This window comes from Entelurus aequoreus, linkage group LG01 (assembly GCF_033978785.1).
Source record: "Entelurus aequoreus isolate RoL-2023_Sb linkage group LG01, RoL_Eaeq_v1.1, whole genome shotgun sequence".
NCBI lineage: Eukaryota > Metazoa > Chordata > Actinopteri > Syngnathiformes > Syngnathidae > Entelurus > Entelurus aequoreus.
Window position 1 is genome coordinate 20,149,021 of NC_084731.1, and position 26,384 is coordinate 20,175,404.

At 38.3% G+C, this 26,384-nt stretch overlaps 1 protein-coding gene across 1 annotated transcript in view; it reads right to left on the bottom strand.

Annotated features, from left to right (window-relative positions):
• Positions 1-26,384, bottom strand: part of phactr3b (phosphatase and actin regulator 3b) — a 98,620-nt gene that overhangs the window by 68,666 nt on the left and 3,570 nt on the right. Inside the window, exons 2-4 of the mRNA XM_062045442.1 lie at positions 3,013-3,171; positions 2,855-2,929; positions 2,599-2,739 (exon numbers count right to left, since the gene is read on the bottom strand). Coding sequence (XP_061901426.1) covers positions 2,599-2,739; positions 2,855-2,929; positions 3,013-3,171 — 375 coding nt within the window. The remainder of the gene's footprint in view (positions 1-2,598; positions 2,740-2,854; positions 2,930-3,012; positions 3,172-26,384) is intronic.

A 26,384-nucleotide genomic window follows, 5' to 3' on the forward strand; every position in this document is an offset into this window, starting at 1 on the left:
TTTTTGGGGGGAAATTTATTTGATAGAACCCAACACCAAGAATAGACATTTGAATGGCAATTTAAAATAAATTAAAGCTGCAAGCAGCGATGGACGGGACCGTCTTTGAGGGCTCATAAAATCCAAACCGGAGCAGTAATTAAAACTCTTTCATCAACTTTTAATCAGAAGGGTTCAATCCCTCTCCTGTGCTAATTTGAAGCCGATACGACAAACGCGCTCAGAGGAGATAATGTTTGAAAAAAGGTGACTGTTTTTACTCAACTTTTGTTTTGAAGGAGGAATTGCAAACTTTCTGTAGATTTTTGCTGGGGTTTGTCAGTGTATGAAATATAGGTCTAAGTGAGACCTACATAGATGTTTTTGTTGCATGTCTCTACGACATTCCGACTGGGAGTTAGAGGCAGTTTTGTCTGTGTTTTCTTTCTAGGGGGCGCTAGAGCGCAATTTTGAGTTTTGGGGTTTGGTTTTTTGACTAGATTGCAATTTTCGCCAGTCCTGATGTGTGTGTCCAATTTGGTGAGTTTTGAAGCATTTTAAGGGGGTCAAATTACAGCTCAAAAAGGCGGCGGTATAATAATAAAGCGCTAGAAATACAAGAGGGTCCTCTGTCCCAAAGGGACTCGGTCCCTAATAAAGAATAGTGACCAACAGGCTGAATAAGTGTACGTTATATGAGGCATAAATAACCAACTGAGAACGTGCCTGGTATGTTAACGTAACATATTATGGTAAGAGTCATTCAAATAACTATAACATATAGAACATGCTATACGTTTACCAAACAATCTGTCACTCCTAATCGCTAAATCCCATGAAATCTTATACGTCTAGTCTCTTACGTGAATGAGCTAAATAATATTATTTGATATTTTACGGTAATGTGTGAATAATTTCACACATAAGTCGCTCCCGAGTATAAGTCGCACCCCCCGGCCAAACTATGAAAAAAAACTGCGACTAATAGTCCGAAAAATACGGTACTCACCCCCAAATCCTCCACACGACACCTCCGCTCCGGACAGGCTAACCTCCTCCAACCTCCGAGGACAAAAGCTACGAACTATGGGAGACCGGGCTTTCTGCTCCGCCGCTCCCAGTCTGTGGAACGCTCTCCCTGACCACCTGAGGGCACCACAGACTGTGGATGCTTTTAAAAAAGGCTTGAAAACCCTTCTTTTAAAAAAAAAAAAAAAAAAAGCCTTTTTATAGATATATGCATACTATTTCTAGCTATTAGGCTGTTCTAGTTTTTATTTTTATTTATTTTCATTATCTTTTTATTTTTATTTTTTTTAATACACTGTAGCACTTTCAATCCAATCAATCCAATCCACTTTATTTATATAAAAACTAGAGATGCTTTAAAATGTAATGTCGGAAATTATCGGTATCATTTTTTAAATTATCGGTATCGTTTTGTTTTTTGTTTTTTTTGTTTTTTTATTTAATCAACATAAACACAAGATACACTTACAATTAGTGCACCAACCCAAAAAAAACTCCCTCCCCCATTTACACTCATTCACACAAAAGGGTTGTTTCTTTCTGTTATTAATATTCTGGTTCTTACATTATATATCAATATATATCAATACAGTCTGCAAGGGATACAGTCCGTAAGCACACATGATTGTGCGTGCTGCTGGTCCACTAATAGTACTAACCTGTAACAGTTAATTTTACTCATTTTCATTAATTACTAGTTTCTATGTAACTGTTTTATATTGTTTTACTTTCTTTTTTATTCAAGAAAAGGTTTTTAATAGAGATGTCGATAAATGCTTTAAAATGTAACATCGTAAATTATCGGTATTGTTTTTTTTATTATCGGTATCTGTATTTATTTTTTATTTTTATTAAATCAACATAAAAAACACAAGATACACTTACAATTAGTGCACCCACCCAAAAAACCTCCCTCCCCCATTTACACTCATTCACACAAAAGGGTTGTTTCTTTCTGTTATTAATATTCTGGTTCCTACATTATAGATCAATATATATCAATACAGTCTGCAAGGGATACAGTCCGTAAGCACACATGATTGTACGTGCTGCTGGTCCATTAATAGTACTAACTTTTAACAGTTAATTTTACTCATTTTCATTCATTACTAATTTCTAACTGTTTTTACTTTCGTTTTTATTCAAGAAAATGTTTTTAATTTATCTTATTTTATTTTATTAATTTTTTAAAAAAGGACCTTATCTTCACCATACCTTGTTGTCCAAATTAGGCATAATAATGTGTTAATTCCACGACTGTATATATCGGTATCGGTTGATATCGGTATCAGAATTAAGAGTTGGACAATATCGGAATATCGGATATCGGCAAAAAAGCCATTATCGGACATCCCTACCTTCTTTTTTTTTAAAAAACTTTTTATAGATATATGCATACTATTTCTAGCTATTAGGCTGTTCTAGTTTTAATTTTTTTTCATTTTTTATTATCTTTTTATTATTATTATTTTTAATACACTGCAGCACTTTGAGGTTGTTTGCTCAATGTAAAGTGCTTTTTACAAATAAAATCTATTATTATTATTATTATTATTAAATGCGTTTCTTTGCCAACTTTTCCTCACATACCCGTTGACGTTTCTAAATCACTGCCCGCGTCTTCAGTGGCGCTGGCCAGCAGCGCCATGGGCTCCTCGTCTCTTTCCTCGCCGTCTGAGTGAGTTGGGGTGTCCTGGTCCTCGCTGTTACCGCCACAAGCAAGATCGGACTCTGCAGGATGCCGTAATCAGTCGTTTGTTTGTTTTTTAAGCCTAATGGCATCATGTGGCAAAACAAGCCAACTGTAATAACGTTGGCGTGCGTGCGTGTCGTTTCATCATCGCACCTGTCTCCAGCTCCCCGGGGTTTCGTTTGATGAGGTCATCTTGCTGCTGTCGTAAAGCTGGCTTCTTCTCCACCGCTGCGAAATAAAAGCCGCTCGTGAAAAATAGCCCACTGAGGATTGGGGTTTAAAACAATGTGACAAAAATAACCCACACTCACCTGCGGATGGCTTCAGTTTCTCATTTTTCTTTTTCCTCCATTTCCAGGGCTTGAAAATGCGTCCCAGGCTCGCCAGCTTGCTGCTGCGGCGTACGGGCGGCGTACGGACCCCCGAGACCAGGCAGCCGGACTGCAGCACCCTCTGTTGGTCCATTACGTCTTCCAGATAAGAGCAGACAGTTGAGGTCTAAAACATTTTGTATTCTCACCACCTCTCACACAATTGGCTAAGACCTGGTCACGTGACAGGCGCGTATGTGGGTCACAGTCGTTAGATGCAGAATTAATGCTCCTCTAAATTTGGAGGAGAAGCGACGGATGTAAGACAGAGAACTGTATTGTTTATGTATGACTCACATGGTCTCGGGGTGTAAAACGAGTCCCCCCCCCCAAACCAGTAGACAATGTAACATTCTGAGCGCCTTGAATGTCACATCATCAATGAAAAAATCTGTTTCGGACAGCACGAAGTCCTTGAACGCAACTGCCGGATACTGCCATTGCAAACATGTTGTGGAATTTATCACTCAGTTGTCAAAACTGCACCGGCCCTAAAATGCTACATGTGCACATACTTGGTGATTGGTCGCATAGTGGTTCACAGAGCGGTGTGGTAGTAGTCGGAGGTGCCGCCTTGTTCAGATTTTTTTTAACACTGGAGTGTAGGAAACAAAAATGTTAAAGGAGCCATATGCAATAATTTCATGTCAAGTCATCATTAAATGGCCCTGATATGTCAAAAGGCATTACTAAATCATAGGGGTGTAACGGTACACAAAAATTTTGGTTCGGTACGTACCTCGGTTTAGAGGTCACGGTTCGGTTCATTTTCGGTACAGTAAGAAAACAACAAAATATAAATTTTTGGGTTATTTATTTACCAAATTTGCAAAATCTTCCACCAAAAATATTTTTCTTAGTGGAATATTTGATGTGAAGTAATCGGAACCTTGGATATGTCAATAATTCATAATAACATTGATTTTGATTCAATATTATGTTTTGAGCAATGACAGTTTGAAAGAAAAAAAACCAGCTTTATTTTATTAGTCGACATTGCAACTTTTTCTAAATTACATTTAACCTTTTAAGCTTTTTTATTTCACTTTTGTTATGTTTTTGTTTATTTTAATAGTATTTTTAGAATGTGCCGTGGGCCTTTAAAACATTAGCTGTGGGCCGCACGGCTTTTCACACACACAAGTGAATGCAAGGCATCCTTGGTCAACAGCCATACAGGTCACACTGAGGGTATCCGTATAAACAACTTTAACACTGTTACAAATATGCGCCACACTGTGAACCCACACCAAACAAGAATGACAAACACATTTCGGGAGAACATCCGCACCGTAACACAACATAAACACAACAGAACAAATACCCAGAATCCCTTGCAGCACTAAATCTTCCGGGACGCTACAATATGCTCCCCCCGCAACCCCCACCCCGCTCACACCTCAACCCCGCCCACCTCAACCCCCTCATGCTCTCTCAGGGAGAGCATGTCCCAAATTCCAAGCTGCTGTTTTGAGGCATGTTAATAAAAAATAATGCACTTTGTGACTTCAATAATAAATATGGCAGTGCCATGTTGGCATTTTTTTCCATAACTTGAGTTGATTTATTTTGGAAAACCTTGTTACATTGTTTAATGCATCCAGCGGGGCATCACAACAAAATTAGGCATAATAATGTGTTAATTCCACGACTGTATATATCGGTATCGGTTGATATCAGGATCTGTAATTAAGAGTTGGACAATATCGTATATCTGCAAAAAAGCCATTATCGGATATCTCTACTAATAACAATGATTTCAAAGCAAGTTATCCATCAAATTGTGCGATGTAAAAGTAGCAATAGATTTCATGGTAAAATTGTGAAATGTACTGTGGTTTTTACAGCATTTTTCTTTAAATGAAAAAAACAGTACTTTTTTTACCGTAATAAACTGTGGTGCCGTTTTGGCATTTACAGTAATACACCGAAAAATCTATAGTTGTTGATTTGCGGTAAAAAAAAAAAATTTAAATAAACTGGCTGCTCAGGTGCCAAAATTTTACTGTAAAATTGCAGGTTGTTTTTTTATTTAGAGTAAAAATACAAATGTAAATTTTACAGTAAAATTCTGGCAATTGAGCTGCCTTTTTTTTTAACCATAAAAACCAAAGGACTGTTTTTCCATTTACAGTAATATATATTCTATTTAAGGTGAAATTAATGCAATTTACCATATTTTTTTTACATTTTAGTTAAAAAAAAATCCAATACTAAAATGCATTAAAAAAAATTGTGTAATAATAGTATTCACTGTTGGACGCGGCCCTATGAGGCCAAACATAACTGCGACGTGGCCCTCAGTGAAAACGTTTTTGACACCTCCGCCATAGAAGGTAAATATTATATATTATTATTACATCACTTCTTAAAACAACTGTAGTTGTATGTCCTACTGTTGTTTTCATACAATATTTCTCTTTTGTCTTTTAAAATTGTGCTGTTTCAGGGGGGAAAAGCACCGATTAAATTGCTTTCCATTCATTTCAATGGAAGACGTTGATTTGAGATACAAGTGTCTTAAGTTAAGAGCTCCAATTAGGCTCCTAAATTGAGGTACTACTACACTGTATATATTTAATTTCTTACAGTAAGTACATACTGGAGTACGCGTCCTCACACTCCCGCTTTAGATTCAAGTACTCTAAATGTGGTATCGATCCGGGGGCCTGAAACCAGACCACTTTGTCTGGCTGATGACAGCTTTATTATGCCGGCTTTATGCGATGTCGTATTTTTATAGGTCATGGTTTTATTGTGCGGGTATTAAGTCCGCATGGACGTGCCTTCTCTTTCCAAGCTTTAAAAGCCTTATTTGAACGTCTCTTTCACCGCTGACGTGTCATCAGAGCGACACTGTGGCTCATCAGTGTCTGTCCCCAAGTCACGCCTGGGCAATTATTTTGACTCGGGGGGCCACATTTAGAGGAAAAAAATGTGTCTGGGGGCCGGTATATCTATTTTTAGGAACACTAATACAAAACCTCACAATAATGTCTGATTGCTAAAAACATTATGACTAGGGCTGCAACTAACGATTAATTTGATAATCGATTAATCTGTCGATTATTACTCCGATTAATCGATTAATAATCGGATAAAAGAGACAAACTACATTTCTATCCTTTCCAGTATTGTATTGGAAAAAAACAGCATACCGGCACCATATTTATTTTGATTATTGTTTCTCAGCTGTTTGTACATGTTGCAGTTTATAAATAAAGGTTTATAAAAATAAAAAAATATTTTTAAAAAAATTATTAAAAAATTTTTTTTTAAATTGCCTCTGCGAGATCCAACGAATCGATGACTTAATTAATCGCCAACTATTTTTATAATCCATTTTAATCGATTTAATCGATTAGTTGTTGCAGCCCTAATTATGACAGACCGCCTTAAAAAATGTAATGTAATTTTAAATTTTTTTACTGAATGAGACACCCAGAATGTACATGAAAATAAAAAATGTGTGATTTACAATATTAAGTATGAACGATAAAACACTGAATATTGACAACATGTGAACGTCACACACCCTCTCCATTTACATATTTTACAATCAAGCAAAACGCAACAAAAATATGAACGCGAAGGGTAAAAAAAACCCACTTACAATCTGATATATCTGATATATCACTAAACTTTAGAATTTTATTGTAAAAATCTCCTTCCGCGTCTGTCCCTGACACCCGCATTTCAGGCTGGCCACTCTGGAAACACTCTGTGGAAACGCTCCCCACCCACACTGCTTGGTGCCTCGTCTGAGCTGCTGTGACTTAGATTATTCGTAGTATAAACCTTAAAGGCACTGCCTTTGCGTGCCGGCCCAGTCACATAATACCTACGGCTTTTCCCACACACAAGTGAATGCAAGGCATACTTGGTCAACAGCCGTACAGGTCACACTGAGGGTGGCCGTATAAACAACTTTAACACTGTTACAAATATGCGGCACACTGTGAACCCACACCAAACAAGAATGACAAACACATTTCGGGAGAACATCCGCACCGTAACACAACATAAACACAACAGAACAAATACCCAGAACCCCTTGCAGCACTAACTCTTCCGGGACGCTACAATATACACCCCCTGCTACTTTTAATTAGTTACTATGGTAATCTAAGTCAGATTGTGAAATGTTGATCGAGAGGGGGTGTGGCATTCATATGTTGTCAATATTCAGTGTTTTATCGTAATAGAAAAATTTAAAATTTCCATTTTGTTTTTTAAGGCGGTCTGTCATAACGTTTTTAGCACTCAATCAGACATTATTGTGAGGTTTTGTATTAGTGTTCCTAAAAATAGATATACCGGCCCCCAGACACATTTTTTTTCTCTAAATTTGGCCCCCGAGTCAAAATAATTGCCCAGGCCTGCCGTAGTTACTAGTATATAATGCAAAAGCGCCGATTCCAACCATTGAAATACTTTGTATTAGAGATGGCCGATAAATGCTTTAAAATGTGATATCGGAAATTATCTGTATTGGTTTCAAAAAGTAGAATGTATGACTTTTTAAAACGCCGCTGTGTACACGGACGTAGGGAGAAGTACAGAGCGCCAATAAATCTGGGGCGGTATAGCTCGGTTGGTAGAGTGGCTGTGCCAGCAACTTGAGGGTTCCAGGTTCGATACCCGCTTCCGCCATCCTAGTCACTGTCGTTGTGTCCTTGGGCAAGACACTTTACCCACCTGCTCCCAGTGCCACCCACACTGGTTTAAATGTAACTTATATATTGGGTTTCACTATGTAAAGCGCTTTGAGTCACTAGAGAAAATGCGCTATATAAATATAATTCACTTCACTTAAAGGCACTGCCTTTGCGTGCCGGCCCAGTCACATCATATCTACGGCTTTTCACACACACAAGTGAATGCAATCCATACTTGGTCAACAGCCATACAGGTCACACTGAGGGTGGCCGTATAAACAACTTTAACACTGTTACAAATATGCGGCACACTGTGAACCCACGCCAAACAAGAATGACAAACACATTTCGGGAGAACATCCGCACCGTAACACAACATAAACACAACAGAACAAATACCCAGAACCCCTTGCAGCACTAACTCTTCCGGGACGCTACAATATACACTAAAAAAAAAATATTTGGGAATGTCCGGCGGGCCAGATTGAAGAGCGTAATTTAGCCTAAATAATAGCGTGATTACTGTGATGGACACCCCCGGCTGACTGGGACCGCTCCCGTTGTGCTGCAGGAAAGATGTTCCTGGGAGAAGCGACAGAAATAGGCACTCCTACGCGGTCTGGCTCTGACACCTCAGGGAGCCCGCAGCTGAGACGTGGGCCGCCGCGCAGGGGATCGATCCAACAATTCTGCGCTTTTGCTTCTAAACCCACAGCATATGTTCTTCCTTCGTCCCCTAAGGGATGAACGATCCCCCACCACATAAAAAATTAAACATTTGCTTAGCAATATTCAACAATTCCTTCAAAGGCAGCGATCAAGCATCACTGGTCATCTTTGACTCAGCGGGTAAAAAAAACAGAAGCAGGTCATCTGCCAAGTAGCGGCTGCCTCCGTATGATGCCATGCGGAATTCAGGTCAAGCGTGCAGTGACTGTAACAGCACTCACGGTTAGGAGGGGGTGGGGGGGGGTCAGGCTGCCGTTGCCACGGTTACCACGCTGGATGCTGCAGAAAAGGCCCTAGGAGGCAGAGAATCACCACGGCATGAGGAATGGGGAGTTGCTGGGCGGACGGGAAGACTGTTGCCACACTAAGCTGCGGCCAATCACGAGCCGGAATGTTATAATGCATAATGTAAGCCAGGGAGCCGCTTCATTTGCAACTTTTCCTGAAATATTCATTCACATTCTGGAGGGGTGTTTTTTTTCTGCAAGCACAGCACACCTACTGTACATCCATCACTCACAACGCAGGCATCAGACATAATGTATGCAAAGTCTATAAATGTAGATTCATGCAAGCGTCCTCGTGAATATCCATATAACAGCAATTGCACCCGCCATGCGTTTTGACTACAAATCCAAGTCACGATGTCCAAAAATGACACTCACATGTAAAAAAAAACTGCACCGCTGTCCTCTTCAGGCTGCCGGTAACCGCCTGAAAAAATTCCAAAAGTGCAGAAGGAGCAGCGGACGGACGCTCGGCGGGGTCTTCATACACGGACGAACACAAATAGCTGGTGAGAGAAGGCGCGTGGAAAAGCCGCTTTTCAATGCGATGGGTGGTTGTCATACTCAGGGAGTGAGTAGGGTGGAGGAGGGGGGGGGGGCATGTGGACCCCGCCCCTTCGGGCTGCAACTACACTAGCACACACACACACTTACACACACACAGGATGTTGCACTCCACATGCCCCAAATGGTGGGTGTGTAGCTACAGTATGGCTCCTAACCACCCACAGCAGTGTTGCTAGATGGGAAATGATGGAAAAAAACTTGGGATTGACCGTATTGTGAGGGAAAAAAATAGTTGCACAGGACCGTTTGCTGCAGTCAAACATTACCACAGACCGTGTACAGCAGACCTGGGCATTGTACGGCCCGCGGGCCGCATCCGGCCCTTTGCGCATCCCTGTCCGGCCCGCGTGAGGCCAATCATAAATTACAAAATAAATTTCAAAAAGTATCTATGTCGAGTGTGCAATACAACGGTGCTGCTTTTGTTTTGAAACGCGTTATTTGTACAACTTCCGTGTGGACGTATGCGCGTGTGCGATTGTGAGTGAATTGAACGGCGCAATCACAAATTACAACATAAAGTTTAAAAAACATCTTGTCGTGCGCGCAATACAACTGTGCTGCTTTTATTTTGAAATGTGTTATTTATGCCGTATGTCCGGGGGGAACCTGTGAGTGAAGGTGCATAGAGACAAGTGATGAGACGCTAAAAAAAGAAAAGTTGATGAGGAATGGCGTGTTTCCAACAAGACATGGACTGTCAAGTATTTCTTTACATAAATTAATGGTAAAGCCGTGTGCTTAATGTGTGGTACACAGGTTGCTGTGTTTAAATATCATTTTAATCGCCACTACACGAAGAAACACGAGGGAAAATACCGGGATGTGTCTGATGAAGCGCGCGCAAGGGAGGCTGATGCGTTGATGGTAAAACTACAAACCCAACAAGGACTTTGTGCCATATTTCACACCCCCAGAGATGCAGCCGTCAGGACAAGTTTCGTCATTTCTCACAAAAGCGCCAGAAAAAGTAAGGCGTTTTCTGACGGAGAGTTTATTAAGGAGTGCTTATTGGACTTTGTTGCGCTGATAATGCCCGGAGACATGGACTGTTTTTCGCTAACTTTGGATGAGAGCTCTGATGCAGTCAATTAAAGAGACAATCACAGGTAATGACTTGCTCACAGAGGTAAATGCGTGTTGGGACAAGCTGGCAGGTGTGACAATCCAATCCACTTTATTTATATAGCACATTTAAACAACAAAATGTTTCCAAAGTGCTGCACAATAATATTAAAAACAATATTCAAATATTATCCTTAGCTCCACCAATGACTGAATAAAAAGAAAAAACAATTACATATAAAACCAATATAAAAAACAATATAAAATAAATATGATTAAAAACTATTTTTAACAACAGATGGTTGTCCAAATCTGATGGGGAAAAATGTTGGATAATGCAGGATAAAGTGACCATCAAAAGCAATCTGCTTTTGTATAAAGTTAAGTTAGGTTAAATTAAATTATTATTATTATTATCATCATTATTATTTATCTTACGGTATATCAAAAATAATATTGAGCAAAATCTAATTGAAATATTGTCGTGTGGCCCTCCAGCAGTGCTCGGGTTGCTTATGCGGCCCCCGGTGAAAATTAATTGCCCACCCCTGGTGTACAGGCTAATATTTTGACTCGGAGGTGGAGGGGCCACATTGAGAGAGCAAAATGTGTCTGGGGGAGCCAATGTGTATGTGTGTTTAAGTTAAAGTTGAAGTACCACTGATTGTCACACACACACTAGGTGTGGTGAAATGTGTCCTCTGCATTCAACCCATCCCCTTGTTCACCGCCTGGGAGTTGAGGGGAGCAGTGAGCAGCAGCAGCGGTGGCTGCACCCGGGAATCATTTTGGTGATTTAACCCCCAATTCCAACCCTTGATGCTGAGTGCCAAGCAGGGAGGTAATGGGTCCCATTTTTATAGTCTTTGGTATGACTCGGCCGGGGTTTGAACTCACGACCTACCGATCTCAGGGCGGACACTCTTAAATGATATGTACCAGTGGCGGATGCTGGTCTCTCAAGGAGGGGAAGATCAATTTCAGGCCCACATCATAAACTGTATTGGTTTATTTATACGTAAATTGTATCAATCATAAATCAATCAATGTTTACTTATATAGCCCTAAATCACGAGTGTCTCAAAGGGCTGCACAAGCCACGATGACATCCTCGGCTCAGATCCCAGAAAAACTCAACCCAATGGGATGACAATGAGAAACCTTGGAGGGGACCGCAGATGCGGGGACCCCCTGCCCCTGGGCGACCGGTGCAATGGACGTCGAGTGGATCTAGCATAATATTGTGAGCGTCCAGTCCATAGTGGATCTAACATAATAGTGAGAGTCCAGTCCATAGTGGATCTAACATAATAGTGAGAGTCCAGTCCATAGTGGATCTAACATAATAGTGAGAGTCCAGTCCATAGTGGATCTAACATAATAGTGAGAGTCCAGTCCATAGTGGATCTAACATAATAGGGAGAGTACAGTCCATAGTGGATCTAGCATAATATTGTGAGAGTCCAGTCTATAGTGGATCTAACATAATATTGTGAGAGTCCAGTCCATAGTGGATCTAGCATAATATTGTGAGAGTCCAGTCCATAGTGGATCTAACATAATAGTGAGAGTCCAGTCCATAGTGGATCTAACATAATATTGTGAGAGTCCAGTCCATAGTGGATCTAGCATAATATTGTGAGAGTCCAGTCCATAGTGGATCTAACATAATAGTGACAGTCCAGTCCATAGTGGATCTAACATAATAGTGAGAGTCCAGTCCATAGTGGATCTAGCATACTATTGTGAGAGTCTAGTCCATAGTGGATCTAACATAATAGTGAGAGTCCAGTCCATAGTGGATCTAACATAATATTGTGAGAGTCCAGTCCATAGTGGATCTAACATAATAGTGAGAGTCCAGTCCATAGTGGATCTAACATAATAGTGAGAGTCCAGTCCATAGTGGATCTAGCATACTATTGTGAGAGTCTAGTCCATAGTGGATCTAACATAATAGTGAGAGTCCAGTCCATAGTGGCTCTAACATAATAGTGAGAGTCCAGTCCATAGTGGATCTAGCATAATATTGTGAGAGTCTAGTCCATAGTGGATCCAACATAATAGTGAGAGTCCAGTCCATAGTGGATCTAACATAATAGTGAGAGTCCAGTCCATAGTGGATCTAACATAATAGTGTGAGAGTCCAGTCCATAGTGGATCTAACATAATAGTGAGAGTCCAGTCCATAGTGGATCTAGCATAATATTGTGAGAGTCTAGTCCATAGTGGATCTAACATAATAGTGAGAGTCCAGTCCATAGTGGATCTAGCATAATATTGTGAGAGTCTAGTCCAGTGTTTTTCAACCTTTTTTGAGCCAAGGCACATTTTTTGCGTTGAAAAAATCCAGAGTCACACCACCAGCAGAGAAATCATTAAAAAACAAAACTCAGTTGACAGTAAAAAGTCGTTTTTGCAATTGTTGGATATGACTTTAAACCATAACCAAGCATGCATCACAATAGCTCTTGTCTCAAAGTAGGTGTACTGTCACCACCTGTCACATCATCCCCTGACTTATTTAGATTTTTTTTGCTGTTTTCCTGTGTGTAGTGTTTAGTTCTTGTCTTGCGCTCCTATTTTGGTGGCTTTTTCTCTTTTTATTAAAATATTTTCCTGTAGCAGTTTCATGTCTTCCTTTAAGTGATATTTCTAGCATCTACTTTGTTTTAGCAATCAAGAATATTTCAGTTGTTTGTATCCGTCTTTGTGGGGACATTGTTGATTGCCATGTCATGTTCGGATGTACATTGTGGACGCCGTCTTTGCTCCACAGTAAGTCTTTGCTGTCGTCCAGCATTCTGTTTTTGTTTACTTTGTAGCCGGTTCAGTTTTAGTTTCGATCTGTATAGCCTTCCCTTCCCTAAGCTTCAATGCCTTTTCTTAGGGGCACTCACCTTTTTTCTCTTTTTTTTTGGTTAAAGCATTAGACACCTTTTTACCTGCACGCTGCCTTCCGCTGTTTCCGACATCTACAAAGCAACCAAACATCTACATCTACAAAGCAACTGCTGCCACCTACTGATATGGAAGAGTATTACACGGTTACTCTGCCGAGCTCTAGACAGCACCGACACTCAACAACAACACGTAATTTGCAGATTATAATTACTGGTTTGCAAAAAATATTTTTAACCCAAATAGGTGAAATTACATAATCTCCCACGGCACACCAGACTGTATCTCACGGCACACTTGTGTGCAGTGACACAGTGGTTGAAAAACACTGGTCTAGTCCATAGTGGATCTAACATAATAGTGAGAGTCCAGTCCATAGTGGATCTAACATAATAGTGAGAGTCCAGTCCATAGTGGATCTAGCATAATATTGTGAGAGTCCAGTCCATAGTGGATCTAACATAATAGTGAGAGTCCAGTCCATAGTGGATCTAAAATAATAGTGAGAGTCCAGTCCATAGTGGATCTAACATAATAGTGAGAGTCCAGTCCATAGTGGATCTAACATAATAGTGTGAGAGTCCAGTCCATAGTGGATCTAACATAATAGTGAGAGTCCAGTCCATAGTGGATCTAACATAATAGTGAGAGTCCAGTCCATAGTGGATCTAGCATAATATTGTGAGAGTCCAGTCCATAGTGGATCTAACATAATAGTGAGAGTCCAGTCCATAGTGGATCTAAAATAATAGTGAGAGTCCAGTCCATAGTGGATCTAACATAATAGTGAGAGTCCAGTCCATAGTGGATCTAACATAATAGTGTGAGAGTCCAGTCCATAGTGGATCTAACATAATAGTGAGAGTCCAGTCCATAGTGGATCCAACATAATATTGTGAGAGTCCGGTCCATAGTGGATCTAACATAATATTCGAAAAGCAAAACATGCTCGTTGTAGTCATTAATCCTGAAATTCTCATTTTGATTAAAAAAAAATCTGTAACATTTTTTTATTCCTTTTTTATTTTGTCAGTTTAAAGTTTTTTGAATTTGAATTCATTATCTACTTTTATTTTTCAGTATCAAGTGGTTCATGTCGGCTAAGAAATGTTTATAATTTAAATAAGTACAAAAACTAATTAAACTTAAGGCAAATTAATCATTTGCATCTTTTCTGTTATTGTTTGTTGTACATTGATCTAATTTTCTTTTTTTTCTTTTCTTTATCGTTATTTAGACTTAGACTTAGACTTCATTTTGTAGGTTGTGAGTTCAAACCCCGGCCGAGTCATACCAAAGACTATAAAAATGGGAACCATTACCTCCCTGCTTGGCATTCAGCATCAAGGGTTGGAATTGGGGGTTAAATCACCAAAAATGATTCCCGGGCGCGGCCACCGCTGCTGCTCACTGCTCCCCTCACCTCCCAGGGGGTGTTCAACGGTGATGGGTCAAATGCAGAGAATAATTTCGCCACACCTAGTGTGTGTGTGACAATCATTGGTACTTTAACTTGAACTTTTTAACACAATTTTTTGGACCAATGATACTATTTATAGTTGCAGGGGGGCGTGACAGAAAATGATTGAGAAGCTCTGGTTTACACTAAGAAGTAGAAAAATGCAGTTCACTGTCAGTATTTGGATGGTCAACAGAAAACGCCCAAAATGATGAGTGCGCAGTGCTGGACAACCGCCACCCTCATCTTGGCTACGTCGCAGGAGAGCAGGAAATATCTTTAAAAAATGGCGGCTGAGGAGCAATTTTAGAGCAGTGAAAAATGTGCAACAGTTCTCCTAAAGATGTGACACCTACATGATTTGCTGCAAGACACTTTACAGTCCGCTACGTCTATACCAGGGGTCGGCAACCCAAACTAAACCTGTCTGGAGCCGCAACAAATTGAAAGCCTATATGAGTGTTATAATGAAGACAACACATGATGTAAGGGTCTATATTAGCTATATTAGCCTACTATCAAAAATACTTTAAAAGTCTTATATAAGTGTTATAATGAAGGCAACACATGATGTAAGGGTCTATATTAGCTATATTAGCCTACTATCAAAAATACTTTAAAAGTCTTATATAAGTGTTATAATGAAGGCAACACATGATGTAAGGGTCTATATTAGCTATAATAGCCTACTATCAAAATGACTTTGCGTCGCAGGCTGATGCAAAACTTCGTTGACAGAAATGTTCAAATGGAATATTTAATTAATTATTTAATATTAAATGTAATTTTTACAACATTGGAAAGCATTAGTAAAACGGAGGCTTGTCGGAGGGTGACATAACGCCTGGAAATTATTTGCTTAGAATGGCCAAAGGTATAAATGTGTGTGTCCAAGTTAAAGAAAACAGCAGGCCGTCTTCTTCTAATGGATTTATTATTATTATTATCATTTGCTGTGGTCTGGAACAACATGACACACAAACAACTATCAGAAATGCAGCCAATATTACATACAGATAATGTGTCATGAGACATGCAAATACAAATTAAATACAGAGGACTAGGGATGTCCGATAATGGCTTTTTTGCCGATATCCAGATATTGTCCAACTCTTAATTACCGATACCGATATCAACCGATACCGATATATACAGTCGTGGAATTAACACATTATTATGCCTAATTTGGACAACCAGGTATGGTGAAATAAGGTCCTTTAAAAAAAAAAAAAATTAAATTAAATAAGATAAATAAATTAAAAACATTTTCTTGAATAAAAAAGAAAGTAAAACAATATAAAAACAGTTACATAGAAACTAGTAATTAATGAAAATGAGTAAAATTAACTGTTATAGGTTAGTACTATTAGTGGACCAATCATGTGTGCTTACGGACTGTATCCCTTGCTGACTGTATTGATCTATATTGATATATAATGTAGGAACCAGAATATTAATAACAGAAAGAAACAACCCTTTTGTGTGAATGAGTGTAAATGGGGGAGGGAGGTTTTTTGGGTTGGTGCACTAATTGTAAGTGTATCTTGTGTTTTTTATGTTGATTTAATAAAAAATTTTAATAAAATAAAAACATTTTTAAAAAACTGATACCGATAATAAAAAAAAGCGATACCGATCATTTCCGATATTACATTTTAAAGCATTTATCGGCCGATATTATCGGACATCTCTACAGAGGACATAAGTAAAGAAAATTAAATGAGCTCAAATATCCCTACAAACGAGGCATAATGATGCAATGTGTACATACAGCTAGCCTAAGTAGCATGTTAGCATCGATTAGCTTGCAGTCTTGCACTAACCAAATATGCCTGAATAGCACTCCAACAAGTCAATAACATCAACAAAGCTCACTTTTGTGCACTCACGGCCAGCGTAAAACATTTGGTGGACAAAATGGGACAAAGAAGGTGTGGCAGCATTGGAAAAACTTGTACATGTAAACAAACTACAGTGAGTTAAAGGACCGAAATTAGTAGGACGAAACGGCGCTCGCCAAATACTAAAGCATGTTTAATATAAACGGCGGGATTTCTAACAATTAGGAATGTTTGTGTCATGTTTGTCCTCCTACAGAAAATATATTAAAACAAAAAATCATAATTTATCATAATTATCTATCATAATTTTTCCGTTATTATATATTTCTGAAAAGTTCCAGGAAGCCACTAGACCGGCCGACCCCCGGTCTATTCAGTCAAATAAATAAACGGTAAAATATCTCCACTGTTTGTTTATTGGTTACTTTGTAGTCAGTTAGTTAGTTACTTAGTTAGGTAGGCTTTATACCAGGATTGGAGTATTTAAGCCCGGATCAAATTGTCCTGATCTGTGACCGTTCTTAAAAGGGCCGCTTGCTTCTACGAGCGACTTGTGATCAATTATTCAGACAACATGACTTGATGTGTAAACAAAAGCTTTGTGGTTCCAGATCGATTTTTGGAGAGGGCCACTCAACATTACCAGCAGGGAGGGAGGGGTAAGTACATCACAGATGATACGAGTCAAAATGGTTGTGTTTCCCCTGGGGGAATACGAGAGTAAGCAAAGAACATAAACAAATCCATTGACTACTCAGTGAACATGGATCTCCATCAATTGTGTTTCTGGAGCCTATCCCAGCTGACTTCACCCACCAATTAGGCCTTAATAGACCAAAAAACATCTACACCCTAGTGTATATCGGTACTAGTATAGTATCGCGGTACTAATGAATCAAAAACGGTACTATACTCTGTTTGAAAAGTACCGGTTCCCAATTATTATTATTTATTTATTTTTTTTAACGGGCATGACGGGACATTGCTGGGTTTACGAGCAGAGGAGCATGTTTGGCAGCGCACAATCACAGAGTACTTACAAGCAGACACAGTGTTTAGACAGAAAAGGGAGATCGGACGCATTTTGGCCTAAAAACTGCCAATGAAGGTGAAGTTATAACACTAAAACGCTCTCAGGAAGAGGTGCTTTAAGACATGGCTAGCTAGCTGGCAGCGAACATCCAGTCGGCAGTGTTTTAGCTACTTCTAAATCACTAATCCTCGTCTCCATGGCGACGAATAAAGTGAGTTTCTGACAAGTATCATCCCTGCAGGACGAGGAATAGCTAAACATGCTTCACTACACAACCGTAGGAGGATACAATAGCTCACCGGCATCAAAATGTAAACAAACGGCATGGGTGGATCTACACCTGACATCCAATGTAATGATGCCACGTACAGGTGCGTATCTAGTCGATACGCACCTGTACAAAATCTTTTTAGCTTTTTAAAAAAATCTTACCAGGTTTATAACCTCAAGAAATATGTCCCTGGACAGATGAGGACTTTGAATATGACCAATGTATGATCCTGTAGCTACTTGGTATCGGATCGATGCCCAAATTTGTGGTATCATCCAAAACTAATGTAAAGCAACCAAACAACAGAAGCATAAGTGATTATTACATTTTAACAGAAGTGTAGATAGAACATGTTAAACGAGAAAGTAAGCAGATATTAACAGTAAATGAACAAGTAGATGAATAATTCATTTTCTACCACTTGTCCCTCATAATTTTAACAAAATAATAGAATGATAAATGACACAATACGTTACTGCATACGTCCACAGACTAATTAGGAGCATTTGTTTGTTTACTTACTACTAAAAGACAAGTTGTCTTGTATGTTCACTATTTTATTTAAGGACAAACTTGCAATAAGAAACATATGTTTAATGTAATCTAAGAAAAAATTGTTATAATAAAGCCAATAATGCCATTATTTGTGGTCCCCTTTAGGGGTATTTTATTTGAACTAAGCAAAATTATCTGCCAATAGAACAAGAAAATTCGGCTTGTCAAGACTTTCCAGAACAAGTCAAATTAGCTAACCTCAATGAACCCAGAAATACCTTAAAATAAGTTTATTCTCACTAATAACAAGTGCACTTTTCTTGGTAGAAAAAAAAAGAGACCTTTTTGCTCAATATGTTGATTAATATTCTTAAATTAAGTAAATGCTAGTGCCATTATCTTGACATAATGATATATCATGATTTAGTTTTTCACGCTTGAAGTAAGAAATTATTACTTTAAAAAATTAGTTTTATACTTGTGAGTGTTGATGACACAGCTTTGCAACAGTTGATATTCTAGTTTCAAGCATATCTTACTGAGATCATTTAGGACCAAAACCCTTAAAACAAGTAAAACACTCTAACATAAAATCTGCTTAGTGAGAATAATTATCTAATCAGACAGAAAATAAGCAAATATCACCCTTATTTGAGATATCTAATCTTATTTAGATTTCAGTTTTTACAGTGTAACATTGAACCAGCTAATGAAGTAGGTGTAGCAACACAGAAATGACAATGAATATTATTACACCACAAATGGAACACTAAAAATACCAATATAAATAACAATATTCACAATGAATAATGATAATTACTTCTATTATCAACATTATCAACAATCGCTACGAATGCAACAATACATATACGTAATGAATACCTGAATTTAAAAAAGAAAGCAGATAAATAGGAGCGAAAGATAGAGGAGTGTGCTATATTACCTTCTACATTGTTATGGTAAAACAAGGTCAATCTTATGCAATGTGCCATGTTTCATTAATACTAGTTATCATTACATTCTTGTGTGGACTATTCACTTGCCAAGGCAGCTTTTTGTCCGAGTTGTATCTGCTGTTGGAATGTTGTCATGCGGGTTGAATATATGTTTATGTTTGTGACTGGTCTAAGATTAGTGTTTACACAGCCTGCAATTATGACGGTATATCGTTGAAATTTCAACAGACTGAGCTTTCCAGCGTGGTATGACACAAACGGGAGGTAGCGTAAAACTACAGTAAGAATGGCAGGGGGTTAATCCTAATGACAGAGGAACTAGAACATACATTATGTTTATATCCGTCATTTTCTGACAGCAAAATGCTCTGTTTGAATTCGTATCAGGAAGGAATTCTCGTTGTTTTTCTTATTCTGCTGACATAGTCGTGAATAAAGCGTCGCCGGTGTGGTCCTTCATCATTTCCGCGCCACACAGCAGATGAAGGGTGTGTTTGGCCCCCGGGGAGAGTATAAAGAAATGTGGGTTAGCTCAGCAGTATCTGAAGCGTCCATTTGTGGAGAGCAAAGCACTTTAGAATGAAGTGAAAGACTCAACTTCACAGTCTTTTCATTGATTGATTAAAAGCTTAGGGATCTCAACGCAACAAAACTGGATTTAGGATTTAGTAAATGAGGTAAGACATTCTGGATGAGACCGTTTCAATGTGTCAATATTTCATAGAGTACTGCCTTTGACTTATGACTTGGTGGTTGGGCATGGATCCATCACATAAAAGTGCAATAAATATACACAGGGGTTAAAATCCATCCGCCACTCTTAATACTTGGTCAGATGTCCCTGGGCAGGAAGTAGCTAGAATGGGGTGTCAAACTCATTTTAGCTCAGAGGCCGCATGTAGGAAAATGTGTGGACTATTAAAATCATGGCATTAAAACAAAAAAAATAAAGTTAAGTTAAAGTTAAAGTACCAATGATTGTCACACACACACACTTGGTGTGGCCAAATTATTCTCTGCATTTGACCCATCACCCTTGATCACCCCCTGGGAGGTGAGGGGAGCAGTGGGCAGCAGCGGTGGCCGCGCCCGGGAATCATTTTTGGTGATTTAACACCTTTTAGATTGTTTTCTTTGTCTTAATTTGGCCAAAAATAGAGCAAACACATTCTGAAAATATTACAATAGCATTTTGGGTAGAGGTGTCCGATAATATCCGACTGCCGATATTATCTGCCGATAAATGCTTTAAAATTTAATATCGGAAATTATCGGTATCGGTTTCAAAAAGTAAAATGTATTACTTTTTAAAACGCCGCTGTACGGAGTGGTACACGGACGTAGGGAGAAATACAGAGCAGTTGCGTCTCCCAGTCAGAAGCCCCTCCCCTCTCCCCTCTCCCCTCTCTCACACACAACACAGGAGTTGACGACTGCAGCATGAGAGGTTTACTGGCGACGCTTGATGACCTCATCAAACCGCCGCGAGCGGAGCATAACAACAACAAGAGTGTGTTGTTGCCGGTGCTGTAGCCGTGGCTAACAAGCGAGCTCGCTCGGTGACTGACTAACGACACCATGTCTATGGTTTGGGATTATTTTAAAGTGTCTCTGACGGATAAAAAACTGGCAATTTGCAATGACTGCAAAAAGTTGGTTATGCGAGGAGGAACCAAGACGTCTTCCTTTAATACGAGCAATTAGATCTCCCACCTCCTCAAGGATCATAAGGAGATACACGATGAATACAAGCGGAAGATGGATGAAAATCAAACAGTGAAAAAAAGTAGTACCACACAGTTGTCGCATAAAGACTCCACCGAGAAAAAACTAAAATACAACAAAAACCACCCCTGTCTCAACGCAGCATTTCAGAAGCTCTGACTGACTGGTAGGCCACTTCAAGCACTCACCACTAGCTTGCAGCACATTTGTGTTACTCATACAAATACGTTAGAGCAGGGCAGATTGAGCCCAGTTTATAATTTCCTGTTATACAATATACCAGGCAGTCTTGCACTAAAGGAGGACTGTTATTGTGTACTTTATTACTCTAGTATACTCTGGACTGAAGCTGTGTGCCTTCATTGTTTTTGTAGCTGTTGTTTTGAGGCATGTTTAAAAAAAAATAATAATAATGCACCTTGTGAAAGTCAAAGTATAGCATTTCCCATAGTTGTAGTGGGTATCAGGATTATCTCAGGGAGAGCAAGTCCCAAATTCCAAGCTGCTGTTTTGAGGCATGTTAAAAAAAAAAAATGCACTTTGTGACTTCAATAATAAATATGGCAGTGCCATGTTGGCACTTTTTTCCATAACTTGAGTTGATTTATTTTGGAAAATCTTGTTACATTGTTTAATGCATCCAGCGGGGCATCACAACAAAATTAGGCATAAAAATGTGTTAATTCCACGACTGTATATATCGGTATCGGTTGATATCGGAATCGGTAATTAAGAGTTGGACAATATCAGAATATCAGATATCGGCAAAAAAGCCATTATCGGACATCTCTAATTTTGGGGAAAATACCGGCAGAGGTAAAGTTTAGATCCATGAAGGAAAGAAGAAAGTGAATGAATGTTTACAACTGAATACATTTACATATGCATAAAAAATGTTTTTTATTTTGTATTATTTTTTTAATGAATTAACGTTTATGACAACCTTTTTCCAAAACACAATATAGAATGTGAGATATAACAGGATAATGCATGCATTTATCATTTGTTTTCAAAACGGTTGCAAAAAAGTGGGACCCCAAAAATTTACTGTGGGACCCCATTTTTTATGACTGGACCCCCATTTTGAAAATTCCTAACGCCAACACTGATGGAGTATTGGCGCATGCGAAACAGGTTTTAGATGTCATGTAAGAAGGTTTTCAAAGTGTGAAGGCACTATCTGTGAGAGACAAAGAGTTCTGCAGCTACTACATGGAGCCAGCAGAGGGTGCTGTCTCACAGTCAATACACTACATTTTCCAGCAGGAAGATGCTTTGACAAAATGTGATATTATCTAACTACAAAGCTTGTATAATGTATGCCTCTAATTGGTTTTCCAACGTGTGAATTTGGTTTAAAATGCATTTAGTAACTGTGGGAGGGATATTTTAAAGTGTAGTGCAAGCATATTCAACTAAACCACATGTGTCAAAATCAACGCCCGGGGGCCACATCTGGCCCGTGACATAATTTTAACTTGCCCGCAAACACCTGGAAATATGTGTCAATAAAGTACTTAATATTTTCTCACTAAATGTAATTGATTTTTTTCATTATGACAGAAAACATATATGTACTGCTTGAAATTGCATACCTTTTAAACGTTAATAGTATCCATTATTGCAACAAATATTACAGTATATTATCATACTTTCCAAACATGTTTTTGTCTAAATAAAATGACTTAACTTTACAGCAAACTACCCATCAAATTAGTAAAAATGACAATACATTTTACGTTGTTCTTTGCAGCATATTACTGTAAATTGAAAAAAACTACTATTGTTTTTTGCGTTAAAATTCTGTTGACTGAGCTGCCAGTTTTTGACTGCAAAATCTACGGTTGTTTTTTTTAACGGTGTATTACTGTAAATGGAAAGCCTGTACATTTGTCTTTCAGGTAGAAAAACTGGCAGCTAAGTTGCCAGAATAAAAAAAGAACTTGTACTGTTTTTCCATGAACAATATAATGTTGCAAAAACCAATGTCAATTTAACACAAACATTCTGGCAACTAAGCTGCCAGGTTTAATGTAATGCTGTATAATAGACTGTATTTATATTATCCACATGTGAATAATGCTGTATAATAGACTGTATTTACATTTTTCACATGTGAATAATTCTGTATAATAGACTGTATTTATATTATTCACATGTGAATAATGCTGTATAATAGACTGTATTTACATTTTTCACATGTGAATAATTCTGTATAATAGACTGTATTTATATTATTCACATGTGAATAATGCTGTATAATAGACTGTATTTATATTATTCACATGTGAATAATGCTGTATAATAGACTGTATTTACATTTTTCACATGTGAATAATTCTGTATAATAGACTGTATTTATATTATTCACATGTGAATAATGCTGTATAATAGACTGTATTTATATTATTCACATGTGAATAATGCTGTATAATAGACTGTATTTATATTATTCACATGTGAATAATGCTTTATAATAGACTGTATTTATATTATTCACATGTGAATAATGCTGTATAATAGACTGTATTTATATTTTTCACATGTGAATAATGCTGTATAATAGACTGCATTTATATTATTCACATGAGAATAATGCTGTATAATAGACTGTATTTATATTATTCACATGTGAATAATGCTTTATAATAGACTGTATTTATATTATTCACATGTGAATAATGCTGTATAATAGACTGTATTTATATTATTCACATGTGAATAATGCTGTATAATAGACTGTATTTATGTTATTCGCATGTGAATAATGCTGTATAATAGACTGTATTTATATTATTCACATGTGGATAATGCTGTATAATAGACTGTGTTTATATTATTCACACGTGAATAATGCTGTATAATAGACTGTATTTATATTATTCACATGTGAATAATGCTGTACAATAGACTGTATTTATATTATTCACACGTGAATAATGCTGTACAATTGACTGTATTTATACTATTCACATGTAATTTAATGCTGTATAATAGACTGTATTTATATTATTCACATGTGAATAATGCTGTATAATAGACTGTATTTATATTATTCACATGTGAATAATGCTGTATAATAGACTGTATTTATGTTATTCACATGTGAATAATGCTGTATAATAGACTGTATTTATGTTATTCACATGTAAAAATACCTAAATGTTTATTGTCTATTGTGAGCGAACTGTGGTGCTGAATTTCCCCCAGGGATCAATAAAGTACTTTCTATTGTATTCTCTGGAACAAGGAAGCAAGAAATCAACGTAACGTGTCAGGTGAAGCAAACAGGACACCCAGACTGAGTGTGGCGAATAAGTAGCTCTCTGATTAGTGCCCGGGAGCAGGTGAGCGTCCCGAACACTAATCAGAGGTAGGTGAAAATAATCAGCACCAATGGCAACTGAGAAACACAAACCCAGGGGTGCTGAAAACGGAACTAAGGGAGTCAAACTAAAATAAAACATGATCTGGGCAACTGATATGAAAAAAGCACAAACAACGAAACACCCTCCCAGTGTTTTTGCTGGTTTTGTTTTTTTATAAAATTATTTTTATTTTAGTGAAGAAAAATCCATAAACCAGCCGCTCAGTCTTGTAAGCCGCATAGTTCGAAGTGTGGGGGGGAAAAGTAGCGTCTTATTGTTCAGAATTTACTGTATACTTTAATAATAAAACCTCTATCTTGTTTTAATGAATACTTAGGCCTACTTCGCTACTGTATTTTAATGCTGTTTACTATAATGGTACTTGGTTTTCTGAGGTGGTATTTAGAGCAGTCTTTTTCAACCACTGTGGTGTGCCGTGGGAGATTATCTAATTTTACCTATTTGGGTTGAAAATATTTTTTGCAAACCAGTAATTATAATCCGCAAATTATGTGTTGTTGAGTGTCAGTGCTGTCTAGAGCTCGGCAGAGTAACCATGTTATACTTTTCTATATCAGTAGGTGGCAGCCGGTAGCTAATTGCTTTGTAGATGTCGGAAACAGCAGGAGGCAGGGTGCAGGTAAAAAGGTGTCTAATGCCCAAACCATAAATAAACAATTGGTGAGTGCCCCTAAGAAAAGGCATTGAAGCTTGAAGGCTATGCAGAATGAAACTAAAACTGAACTGGCTACAAAGTAAACAAAAACAGAATGCTGGACGACAGCAAAGACTTACTGTGGAGCAAAGACAATGTACTGTACATCCGAACATGACATGACAATTAACAATGTCCCCACAAAGAAGGATAAAAACAACTGAAATATTCTTGATTGCTAAAACAAAGTATATGCGGGAAATATCGCTCAAAGGAAGACATGAAACTGCTACAGGAAAACACCAAAAAAAGAGAAAAAGCCACCAAAATAGGAGCGCAAGACAAGAACTAAAACACTACACACAGGAAAACTGCAAAAAACTCCAAATAAGTCAGGGGGTGATGTGACAGGTGGTGACAGTACACCTACTTTGAGACAAGAACTATAGTGATACATGCTTGGTTATGGTTTAAAGTCATAACCAACAATTGCGACGACTTTTTACTGTCAACTGAGTTTGTTTTTTAATGATTTCTGCTGGTGGTGGTTTCAACGCAAAAAATGTGCCTTGGCTCCAAAAAGGTTGAAAAAACACTGATTTAGAGAGCCACTGTTCAATCTGCTTTGTCGTTATTTTCACTTCTTTTGACTCCTTTTTTCTCGTCATTCTTGTCACAAACTGTGTTGCACATCTGCGTGCACCTCGTGTGTGTCCCTGTGCACTTCTTGCTTTGGACTGTGAAGAACAGGCAGCCTGTTGAGTTAACTGATTTTAAACTAACCTGCGTTTGACACGTGGGAGTAAGCTGGAGTACCAGAGACAACCCACGCAAGCCCAGCATGTGAACTCCACCCAGAACGAGAGAAAGAACAAAATACTTTTTTTTTTTTTTGTGCCATTGATGCCTTTTGATTCAAAGCCACACAAGGTGAAAATACCGAAAAATCACAGTTTTTTTAAATTTTATATAAGTTGCATTATGCGGCATTCGAATTTGAAAAAGGCTTCGCCGTAGTCCAGAATGTATTGTGTAAGCAAATGTTCATTTAGTGGAACAAACATCATGACAGCTCCCAGTGAGAATGCCAAGTACTGCCTCCTGCCATTTATATAACCATGGAAACAAGCAACTACACAAGGAGCACTCTCATCAGCGTCACCCTCATGCACGACATTTGCCATGGCGGCTTCTGCACCGCATCTTTCTGTGTAATCTCCCATGTTCCCTTTCTTCCCTCCGCCATTGCATTGTCCGCCTTTTTTTTCTTCCTCACAACAAGAAAACAATGACATTGAATGA